This window comes from Stylophora pistillata, chromosome 11 (genome assembly GCF_964205215.1).
Source record: "Stylophora pistillata chromosome 11, jaStyPist1.2, whole genome shotgun sequence".
Taxonomy (NCBI): domain Eukaryota; kingdom Metazoa; phylum Cnidaria; class Anthozoa; order Scleractinia; family Pocilloporidae; genus Stylophora; species Stylophora pistillata.
In genome coordinates this window covers 30,135,270-30,146,592 of record NC_142529.1, presented here as the reverse complement: position 1 = coordinate 30,146,592, position 11,323 = coordinate 30,135,270, and the positions used below count along the sequence as shown (strand labels likewise).

The 11,323-nt window shown below is 38.4% G+C and overlaps 1 protein-coding gene and 1 long non-coding RNA gene across 9 annotated transcripts; one reads left to right on the top strand and one right to left on the bottom strand.

Moving 5' to 3' along the window:
* Nucleotides 1–389: 389 nt before the first annotated feature.
* On the bottom strand, nucleotides 390–3,566 carry LOC148721126 (uncharacterized). Of its 8 annotated transcripts, none has more exons than XR_015993273.1 (3): nucleotides 2,679–3,161; nucleotides 1,172–1,282; nucleotides 390–602 (listed from the first exon to the last, which is right to left on the bottom strand). It is a non-coding gene; the product is annotated as an uncharacterized LOC148721126 (long non-coding RNA). The 8 variants fall into 8 exon arrangements; XR_015993275.1 differs by having other exon boundaries at nucleotides 2,256–3,159; XR_015993276.1 differs by having other exon boundaries at nucleotides 2,322–3,159.
* A 1,062-nt stretch (nucleotides 3,567–4,628) lies between these two features.
* LOC111321206 (uncharacterized) lies at nucleotides 4,629–10,929 on the top strand. Its single transcript, XM_022924028.2, has 7 exons — nucleotides 4,629–4,788; nucleotides 6,043–6,160; nucleotides 6,552–6,637; nucleotides 7,219–7,317; nucleotides 8,009–8,053; nucleotides 8,524–8,628; nucleotides 10,082–10,929. The coding sequence occupies exons 1-7, from the start codon at nucleotides 4,711–4,713 to the stop codon at nucleotides 10,505–10,507; spliced, it is 957 nt and encodes a 318-aa protein (XP_022779763.1). The 5' UTR covers nucleotides 4,629–4,710; the 3' UTR covers nucleotides 10,508–10,929.
* The last annotated feature ends 394 nt before the right edge of the window (nucleotides 10,930–11,323 follow it).

The window sequence follows — 11,323 nt, the reverse complement described above, 5'->3', positions numbered from 1 at the left end:
TCTGCCTGGGTGAACCAGAAAGGATAGAAAACACTTCCCTATTTTAACCATGAATGAAAACCTAAGTATGTTATATATCCCAGTAGCATTAAGGCATTACAATGAATGCCAGGACTTCTGCCTGGGTGAACCAGAAAGGATAGAAAACACTTCCCTATTTTAACCATGAATGAAAACCTAAGTATGTTATATATCCCAGTAGCATTAAGGCATTACAATGAATGCCAGGACTTCTGCCTGGGTGAACCAGAAAGGAAAGACAACATTTCCCTCTATTAACCGTGAATGGAAAACTAAGTTTGCTATATATCCCAGAAGCCCTCTGGCATTACGCTGAATGCTATATTAATCAAAGAAATATGACAAATAAATATATATCTCAGAAGTGGTCAGGCAACACTAAACAAAAGATTATTATTACAGGATTAAACTTCAAGAAAATAGATTTCTTTAAAAGAAAACAATGTTGACTGTGCCATACTACAATGGGTGCACACAATTTAAAAATTTAAATGTTATACATTGCATGCAGAGCACATAAATTGACATCACATGGTTCCTCTTCAAGGGGAAAGAGCAAGTCATCTCTTAACCCTGTCCATCTGAAACAGAGAGAAAAAAAATCAGTGAATTTAGTTTCCACCTTTGTAATCCAAACCTACCAGCTCTGCTGGTAACTGTCTGTCAAACTGAGTATCCCAAGTGAGATTTAAAGACATGGGTTCCAAATAGAAAGTGAAGTACCATACTGCAAGCTTGACATTTTTATGCTTGTCAATACGGAAATGCAGAGTTGTACCTACCCCGCCCCCCCAATATTTGCTTTGCTCTTTGGGAAACAATCAGCAAAGGCTTCCCCACGAGGAACATCAGGACAGGCACATTCCTATCAACAAAGTGCACGTACGACTTAATAATGAATGAACTTGGCTAAAGCCATATAATATTCACTATTATTTGTAGATATATAATCACTGTTCACCACAGATAAAATATGTTCATGTTTGTGGACAGATTTCTGCCTTTCCATAAAGTCAAGAAAGCCAAGAAAGCTGTCTTGAATTGATTACAAATAAATTGCATCACAAATACCGGTAACCTGAAAATGTTTTGTGTTACTGTAGAATTCTGCTATGATGCATGTCGTTTAGCAATTGCAGGTATAACCTACCTTAATAACTTTGCAGAATACACAGCACTGTGTCCAATCCGGCCTCGCTGGCAAAGTCCATTGATATATTTGTTAGCATCACCACCTTTTTGCTTGAGTAGCATAACATGGCTAGACATGTAACATAAAAACATTGCAAAACTAAAACAATATGAAGAGTCAAGATTGGCAGACAAATAACCTGGAAATTTAACGTAGGTACTAAAAGTTGGAATCACCTGAAACCAACGATGAAACCACCTGAAATTTACTTAGGCAGTGGAAGTTAAAGCCACCATTCATCAGCTATATTCTGTCATTTGCAGTGAAATACCTTGCAAAAAATCCACATATATTTCACACTTGCAATAACAAAGTCAGTGAAATTCTAGGTCACGCTATAAATTCGTCTCTGATTAAAAAGAAACACAATGTTCAAAATTTCCTTAGGAAGTTTGAAAATCTTTAGGCCTTCCTGGGCTTTTTCATATATAATTTGCATAATCCCGTTGAAGAAACTTCACGTATTTCTTTCGATTTAAAACAGTTTCTTTGCATTCGCGATCGCATGTTGTTATTGTCACGCAAGTGCTTTGTCAAGAAGTGAATTCGCATACTCCCGTGCACTCCCAGCCATTCGTAGAGCTAATTGAGTGTGTTTTCAACAAGAATAATGGAATGTTTCCTTGAAGACCTGTTTGTGGTGCCTATTCTGTACTGTAGGGCATTATATACGATATCCGTAAGCCGGGCTCCCTGTGGATAAACTCGATTGTTAACACTTATTTTCTGATGTCACCCGTAACTTTTTAGGTGCTTTCATGTTGTTTTAAATTGTTTCGAGATATTTTCAGGTAATTTCAGATGGTTTCCTTGGGGGTTTCAGGTGGTTTCATCGGTGGTTTCAGATGGTTTCAGGTGGTTTCAGGTGATTCCAACTTAAAGTACCTACGGGAAATTTAACTTTAATGCATCTTCCATCAACCACTATAAGCTGCAAAATCAAACTCAGGCACTTTGCTGGATCTTTAATGAAATTTAATGGTATTGAGTTCTGACACACCACAAAACCAACATTCACAACAAAACATAAGGCAGCAAATACACTTAGCCGGTTTATGACGTCACTCCATAGCAACCAGCCTTTTCGAATATTTGAACTTCTGTTTACCTGAATCTCGTGATGACTCTTCAAATGGATATTTTTCTGACTACCAATACGTTTAAAAGTTGTCTGTGCCAAAAACGGCATTGAATATTGAGCCCGCCTACGTCTTGCATCGTCTCCATTAGCGCCCTCCGAAGCATTGTTGATCTTGAATAATTTACATCTAAAACGGTTGTTAATCGTGGTCGCTTCACATTACTTTCCATTTCTTCTTTAGAATTAGCCTTAAGCATGATAAGTCCGCTTTCGTTGCCTACCTGTTTTGTATCCAGATTTGGAGAAAATGATTTTTATCTATCAAGTTTGTCTCAGTCACATTTGGTCCACCATTGATGCCAGGCAGAACTTAAGCCAGATTACCCGCTTTCTTCTGCTGTCGCTTTCGCTTTCTCCATTCTCTACTTTGTTTAGGTTTCTCCTTGGGAGTATTTTTTCGCGATTTTACCTCCTGTTTATTTGGTATTTCCAGCTTAGTGGAGGCCTCAAGGTCCGCCGACATTTTATTAATGTATTCCCGAGGAAGAAGAGCGAATTAGTTGAAACAGTACGTGCATCCGATCTCGTAATTTACAAAAACTTTATTGTTGTGGTGAAAAATGAGAGCCGTCTTATTGAAACTTGATGACAATATAAGCCGGCAAAGAAAACACTGCAAAAGCAATTATCTGTCACATCGATGTCAGCAGCAACAAGATTATGACGCCTTACAGGAAAGCTACCTGGAGCGCTCAAAAAGCCCCATACATTTTCTTAGACTTTTAGTCTAAGAAAATGTATGGGACTTTCCGGGATACTTGCAGTGCAGACGATTTGCGTCCCCTCATGGACTGCTGCAGACAAAGAAAAAAATTCTTGTGGTCTCTTGAGACTTGTAAATAGGAATTTTGGACTGCTTTCTATTTTTGAACTAGGAAATAACAACAACAACAACAAGACATTTCAACATTTCGGAAGACAACACACCGCCAGCGATCTGCCTTGAGACGTACCTGTTGCTGAGAATTTCTAACCTCTGCGATACTAGTGCAGCGCTCTACCAATTAAGCTAACAAGCCAACTGGGAGCAGGCCATCAAATTAATTCGACATAAACCCGTAGATGATAAATCAAACAACAACAAACATATGAAACATATGTGTGAACTGCGGTTATGAGACGTATATGAGCACGATCCTTCGCAGTAAAGCACTATTTGAGCAATAGTGAAAATCAGACCTGAAAAAAATTTCAGGCCTGTACGGGATCGTGCTCATATACGTCTCATAACCGCAGTTCACACATATGTTTCATATGTTTGTTGTTGTTTGATTTATCATCTACGGGTTTATGTCGAATTAATTTGATGGCCTGCTCCCAGTTGGCTTGTTAGCTCAATTGGTAGAGCGCTGCACTAGTATCGCAGAGGTCAGTGGTTCGAATCCCGTACAGGCCTGAAATTTTTTTCAGGTCCGATTTTCACTATTGCTCAAATAGTGCTTTACTGCGAAGGATCGTGCTCATATACGTCTCATAACCGCAGTTCACACATATGTTTCATATGTTTGTTGTTGTTTAACAAAAAATTTGAAAGGAAATCAAAAGAAAACACAAAAGGAGTCTTGAGAAGTTTCCTTATTTTGGTTGCTTCATCCTGCGTACACCCATGTAAAGTCACCTACATTAAAAACGGAGAATACTTTGAGTCCTTTCATTTTAGCTGCATTAATATGGACTTCATATTTCCATCGACTTAGATCATAGACTCACCACGGCATTGTTGAACCACTATACTGGAAAAAACATTCCTGTCTGATTGAAAAATAGTAAAAGAAACGAAAAACTAATCCCGATTTACATTAATTCAAAACTACCGAACAACAACCGAGCTAATAACACAAAAACAACTCCTTAAAATTCAACTTCAAATTTACATCCGTTGAAAATTGCAGGCTATCGGTTGTACTTATTAGAACTCACAGTAGCACAGCGATGGAAAAGTCCGATTTTTCCATGCATTGAAAACTGACGCAACATCAAAATTCGTTTTGGTCAGCATGAAATAACGCACGCATCGACTTCGTCTGTATTGACCTTGCCGCCCGGCATGTACACGTATTCGCGTATTATTTCTTCAGACGTGCCTGACTGAAAACCGAAACGTGTCTCATGCAGTTAACCTTTTGAGAGCCATAGGGATTCGAATGCAAATTCTTCTTCTGAACTCAATACAATGTCAATAAACAGGAGTCGAGAAGATAGAGATAGATCGACAAGGTCGATCCGTCTAGACATCAAGGTCATCAAGGAGAATTTGCGATCGGATCTTGAGGGGGAGATTATTTAAAGCTACCAGCAGTTTCCCGTGTATTTTAATTGAGTTGGCGTTAAGAAGAGATATTTCGACTTATCAACAATGGCAGTTTTAGTGAAAACATGTTGCTGCGGTTGCAATTTACGCATTGGCACTCTGCTTATTGGAATCTTCGGTCTGGTAAGTACAAGTTAAAAGCTACCATTTCAGCTCAGTTATGATATTTTTTAAAAAGGTTAAATACACGGTCATCGATATTTCTTTGTATCACTACACTCTTGGTGAGGATCGCGGATTTCTTTTTGAAGACGACAATGTTTCAAACATTCGAGAATTATGCGCGACAATTCATTGGTAAAAAGGAAGGAAAATAGAGAAAAATGCTCCTTTAGACCACCCTCAGGATTTGAAAGCAAAAATAAGGACCAAATTTTAAACTTAAAAGTAGCGAAAACCGAAAAAAACGAAAGCCACAATGCTAACGCCACTTCAGTGAAAGTACAAATAAATTAAGAAAAATTAATACAGAGATATTTGAATGATTATTGCACGCACATAATCACTAAGGGCTTGATTACATGAGCAGAGCTGGCCTGGTTAGCCGGGCTGATTTCTTTTGTTTTCACGCTTTAGCGAACACCAAAACAAAAGAAATCAGCCCGGCTAACAGGGCCAGCCCGGCTCATGTAATCAGGCAACTAAGAGATCATAGACGTCTGCAAGTTATAGAAGGGAGTGTAATGTATATATCTTCAGATATATGGGGAAATAGTATACAATTCGCAGGGTTTTTTAACAAAAGAAGAATTCATTTCGCACATTAGAATATCTCGGACCAAAACAGATTGCCTATGTCACGCATTAATAAACAATTTCCCTTATAGCACAGGTGCTACTGAAATAGAAACTTACAAGCCGAGCCTATTCATTGAAGATAATTTGGCTTTATCAACTGAGTCGATAATGTAAATTGGCCCCAGTAAAGGTTTAAACGCTGACGTTTCGAGCGTTAGCCTTTCGTTAGAGCGAATTTATTAAACCACGTGCTCTAAATTAATTATCCTAAGTCGTACGTGATAACCCGCGTGACCCCAAGCTACTATGAATATGCACGTTCAAATAATATTGACAGTTTTCGTTCGCTAATTCACGTTGTGTTGCTGGCTTACGCTACAACGTTTTTCTAGATGTTTCTTTCCAAGCAGTGTTAGTCTATTCAGCATAATGATGTTATTTCGTCTAATTTGCACCGAATTATTAAGACTTAAGTCCAATATTTTTCGAACAACAAAACTCAACTGAGTCGCGAAACTTCAAGTCAAGCATTATAGTTCTTATTGAATGGCAAGAACCAACGAGCGAGTCAAACAAGCCTGAAGAACCCTCAAAGGTATTTTTTAATCCATACCTAGCCTGTAATTATTTTAATTTCAGATCCTCCAAGCAATCGTAATTAGTAACAAAAGTCAAGCTCTCATGAAATACAACCAAGCTAACATCGACTGGGACAATTACGAAGGATATCTCCCTGTAGACAAGAAGCACATCCCAGGTATTCTCATTTCTCTTTCCTTGTTTAAAAAATATGAATAAAATACGGGATAAAATAACGTTCCAAGACCCCCTTTCATTCCATTATGAAAATAAACTGGTCGCCAAACGCGTTTTTTAAAATATCAGCAAGCACCTTAATTCGAGTTTTAAATTCGAATTTTTAAATTTGGATTCCATCTTTCTTCGTCAATTCTCCAAGGAAGAAGTTGTTTAAAATAAAGTGTGTTTTGCAAAAGTTTATTTTGAAGGAATGATATGGATTTGTTATTCGTTTGCCAATCAACGTGCTTTAGGCTGTTTTGGGTGTGCGTAATCGATCATTTTCTTGATTTGTCTTGATGTTGATTTCTGTTGTCTTTCTTCTCTCTCTCTCTCTCTTTCCTTCAAAGCGATCGTCATATTGGCCTATGTAACCCTGGCTTTCAAAGTGATTTCATTGCTGTGCAACGTGTCATTGTTGGTATCCACTGGCACGGTAAGTAAAGAAAAATCGAGATGGCATTAAGTTTTGTACTATAAAGTGCATAATTTTCGCATGCCTTCTCTAAAATTTATACTGAGACACACGGCTGACCTCATCGAATGTTTCTTCTCGAGAGCACAGTTTGAACTGAACACATTCACAAGGTTTTTTTTCCGAATTGATCCCACAGGTTCGTTAAAAGTGAAACAGGAGTTGATGTGCATGTTCACCAGTATCATTCTTTTCATAAAGGCAAACTTGGGCTATTCTTGAAATATTTCAGGGTCATCTTACTCCCCCCCTCCCCTCTTCCCACCCCCCTCCCCTCTTCCCACCTCCCCCTCCCCCTTCCCCTCCCCCCACCCCCTCTGGCTCTCAAAATTGATCACTTTCGAGCGAAGTCCTTGCCCGGCATTCCGCCTCTGTCAAATGTCTCCTATGATTTTCCATTTCGGCCTAATTTGTGCACTCACGCCGTACTTATTTACTCGGTCCATATCTTTCCGGCAAGATCCTGATATCTCTTCATTGCTGTTGTTGTTGTTGCTGTTTGTGTTTTAGTATAAATGCGAAATTTGTCTCCCTTGTTGCAGAAAAACCTTTATTTGGCTGTGGTGTGGCTGGTGTGGAGCATTCTTGATTTTGCATGCTCTGTTGTAGTGACAGGTTTCCTTCTGTCTATCTACCTTGTGGTGAGTACAAATGGCCAAAACAAGAAATTATTATCTTCACATAAAATACTTGAAGTGTCCAGCGCGGGGTTTAATAACATTTTCACGTGACTCAGAGTGCAATTTTTGACAACAGTGACAAAGTAACCGTACCGGTAAAAAATTCGTATGTTAAAACGACAAAAACATTTGAAGCTAAGACTAGCCAAAAGCTGTATACGAAAAGCATGCATGTTTAAACTCTTCAAGCCGGAGATCTTGGATGTTTATATTAGTATTAGATTCCTCAATCTTAATTTAGAAAATCGCTCTTACTTCTGTAAGTAAATAAGAACCCCACTGAACTCAAGCATAGATGGCACCTTGTCTTCATAATTTTTTTTTTTCAAATGTTCAGGTTTTTTCAAACTTTTCTGCTCTCTCTAAATTTTTGCCGTTGCTAGTTCGTCAGCAGCGATTAGCTCCAGTTGATTTCCTTTGTTTCTAAACTAATCAGAAAAGAAAGTAACATTTATTTATAACACTCTCACAGCACAATTTTCCTTCACTGTTACACATTTTTGACCCGTGAATTAATATCTATGAAATGTACTTTTTCGGTCAATTTCAGTCATAAGATTACCAGTGGAAATATTCTACATTGAGCCGACCGTCGATTTATATCGGTATCACAGAGTAAACTGACAACATTTCTTCGTGTTACGCTTTACAGTTCCAATACGAGACTATTGTGGTAATCCTTTGGTGGGTGCTATCGGTAAGTTAAGAGTCACTTCGCATTTTTATTTTCCTTTTTATTTATTATTTTTATCACTCATCATGTGCCTATGCATAAATAATAATAATTGTTCCTTTTTTTAATTTCAATTTTCTCGATAACTTTTGCTGAGGAAATCATCCAAACGAATTCTTCCCTTCTCAGGCTAAGGACCTTTGCCTTGCTTTCTTAGTGATGAGCTTTATATCTTTTGTTAAAGATTCATCGAAACTCTCTGACTGCTTACTTTAATTGTGATACTGAACAGAATAAAGTGGCCAATAACAAACATTTATGACTGACATGAAACGGACAAAATCGCATTCATCCTTCAAAAGAAAAAATGATTTATTAAATAACTAATGTACATTAGCTGCAACTAGTAAACATGGACTTATAATTATTATGTTTAACTTTCATTATTCATGTTCTTTTCCTATTTTATTCATTTCTTGTATCTCGTATTCCAGATCTATTTCATGATTGTGGTTCATTCGTATATAGAGGCTCTCCGTGAGGATCCATCTGGGACTAGCGCAGGGTTTCCTACAGCACCAGTGTACCAGACTCAAATGGTAACCACATTTTCGTTATTTCTATACAAGACCTTAACTGAAAAAGATTTCCGCTAATGACAATATGAAGTACACAGCTTGAATATCAAATGGACTGTTTTGTAGTAAGATATATATGTTATCGACCAGCCGTAGGTCCGTATTGGGAAAAACTGTGCCCTCTGTCTTGGGTACCGCCTGAGGCCGTAGGCCGTGGGCGGTATCCAAGACAGAGGGCACAGTTTTTCCCAATACGGACCGACCTATGCTGGACAATAACATTTTTATTTTTTTCTAACACATAAAAAAATGATTGCCATAAGAACCCGAATGAGCTATTAGGGCGACAGTTACGAGTTTAATTACGGGAAAATCCTCCATAAACTTAACAATTTGTTAGCGAGTGGATGATAAATTAAAGAAACAGACGTTATCCAAGTTAAGGAGAAAGCTTTCACCGAAACATTTTTATTTGTAAAGTTAACTCAAAAGGCTTCCGGGAAAGCTTTGAAACATTTTTTGATAAGTAACTGTTATGATGTGACGCTTGTCAATTGAAGAGGAAAAAAGCGAACGGCTTTGGATCAACAACAGTACTGGTATGATCAACACGCTCGAGTGAAATGACTATGCGACGATCTTCTCATAAACGAAAAACACCCAGAGATCTTACGAAAAAGTATTGTTTATTTCCAACGACGATTAATCTTCGAAGATTTACCTCTGTTCCGTTTTAAAATGTCACGGAAAGTCAAATTGTATGTGAATGCAAATGAGTGCTTTATAGTTGTCAGTCTGCTTTTTTGTTTTCTGTAATGGTGTGTGTAGATCGGTTTTTCTTTCACCGAAAAGCTGCAGTCAATGAGACTCTTTCCAACTAGACACAAGGGGATTTAATGCGACTTTTGTTCATCGAATTCCTTCGGTTACTGTTGTGAAATTTACCGTAAAAATATCCAAATTCAAGGGACTTGCAAAGAATAGGCGAAAGTGTATTCATAGAAGAACTCAAAACTTCGCTCAACGTTTTACAAACGAACAAATTGTGTTGAAGAATTCAGATATTAACGATTGAGAGTCATATTTATTAACGTAATCGTTAACTGCAATTACCTCTCGTTTTAACTTTCTGACTTACTATTTGCCGAAAAACCAAAGTGATTTGAGAGCGAGAGAGAAGAAAGAGTTAGTATAATTTATCGCCAAAACGGTCGTGACCGAAGTCTTTGCTCAAAAATTCTGCTCAGCTGGCAAAATGAGATATATTTGTGAAAAATTGCAACGAAGCTTGAGATGCATTGCAAAGTGACTCAAGCGAAACGGATACCCCCCGCCCTCCGTGAGCGGGCCGGATGAGAATACTGCCCGCTTTCGGAACCAATCAGATTGCAGGATTCGTAGAATACCGCCCGCTCACGAGCTGAGAAAAAAATAATTACAATTACTTTGTTTTTATTTTTGCCTTGATTTGCAGGTTGGTTTGGGATATCTTCGCCCATGCGCACCACCAACCAAGACCCCTGTGACGTCATACATTGGCGTAGGATATCCTTCCGCATGCGCAGTACCGGACAAGAATACCATGACGCCACAGGCTGGCTATGTGTACCCTCCTCCATATCCAGTACCAGCCAAGACAGCTGTGACGTCATACACTGACGTAGGATACCCTCCTCATCATCCAATGAGTGGTAAGATTGCTCTGTCGTCATACGATGACGCTGGATATCTTCCTTCACACGCAGCACAGGGCAGAAATACCATGACGTCACAAGATGGCGCCGGGTATACTCCCACTTACACAGATCCAGGCATGACAGCTGTGACGTCACAGGATGGGAATTCTTTTCAAGAAACAGTACCCGCCAAAGCTATTGTGACGTACGTAGGCTCTGAGTGACGTCATGATAGGCTGTTAATAGGGAACTTACGAATCGATGACTTCTTTCTCGACGACGACTTTACATGACGTCATCGACTTCGTCGTCGCTGTTTACCATTGCGCGCCAAATTTAACTTAAGAGCTGCGGACGTCGACGCAGAGATTTCCCGCCAAATATAAGTCGCAGACTGACCTTTTTTTTGTTTAGATAGTTATAATAAATAATAATAATAATTATGGCATTTACATAGCGCCATATACACTAACTGCTCTTTGGCGCTTCACAATTCTACAATTAATTATAAATAATATTTCTTAAAAAGAAAAGTCTTTAATTTACATTTAAAAAGAGTAATCGATCCGCTATTCCTTATATCAAGGGGTAGTGCATTCCATAGTTTTATTAACGTGTTGATTAAAATGCCGAACTTCAGAGAAAACAGAGACTATATCGCATATGCCTACAGAAAAGGATTTACCACCGACAGGCAGTTTATTTTGCTGTATGATGCCAATACTTCAAAAAACCCGGACTTTCGGTACGAGAAGTATGATCGATTCGATTTAGACGAGCTGGGAAATGACCAGTAGAAAGTTGAATTCCGATTTTACAAAATGACATTCATGATTTTTGGGCTTGCTGATTTTCTTCAGTTACCGGAGAGATTGTATCTTACAACGGCCTAGTAGTTGGATCGATTCCTTGACAAAATCTTTCAGTATATCTGATTGAATCTTCGCATCGCTTGCATGTTTTGCATCTTGTGACTAGTCGAAACCGTTTAAAGAACATTTGATTACTATTCAAAACTGATTTAGAGCGAATGAATGGAT

What these genes read in the sequence shown, in the direction of transcription:
- LOC111321206 (XM_022924028.2), top strand. Translation starts at nt 4,711, where the DNA reads ATGGCAGTTTTAGTGAAAACATGTTGCTGCGGTTGCAATTTACGCATT. An exon ending in TGTTGGTATCCACTGGCACG is followed by an intron (nt 6,638 to 7,218) that starts GTAAGTAAAGAA and finishes CCCTTGTTGCAG; the next exon opens with AAAAACCTTTATTTGGCTGT. An exon ending in TTCTGTCTATCTACCTTGTG is followed by an intron (nt 7,318 to 8,008) that starts GTGAGTACAAAT and finishes TACGCTTTACAG; the next exon opens with TTCCAATACGAGACTATTGT.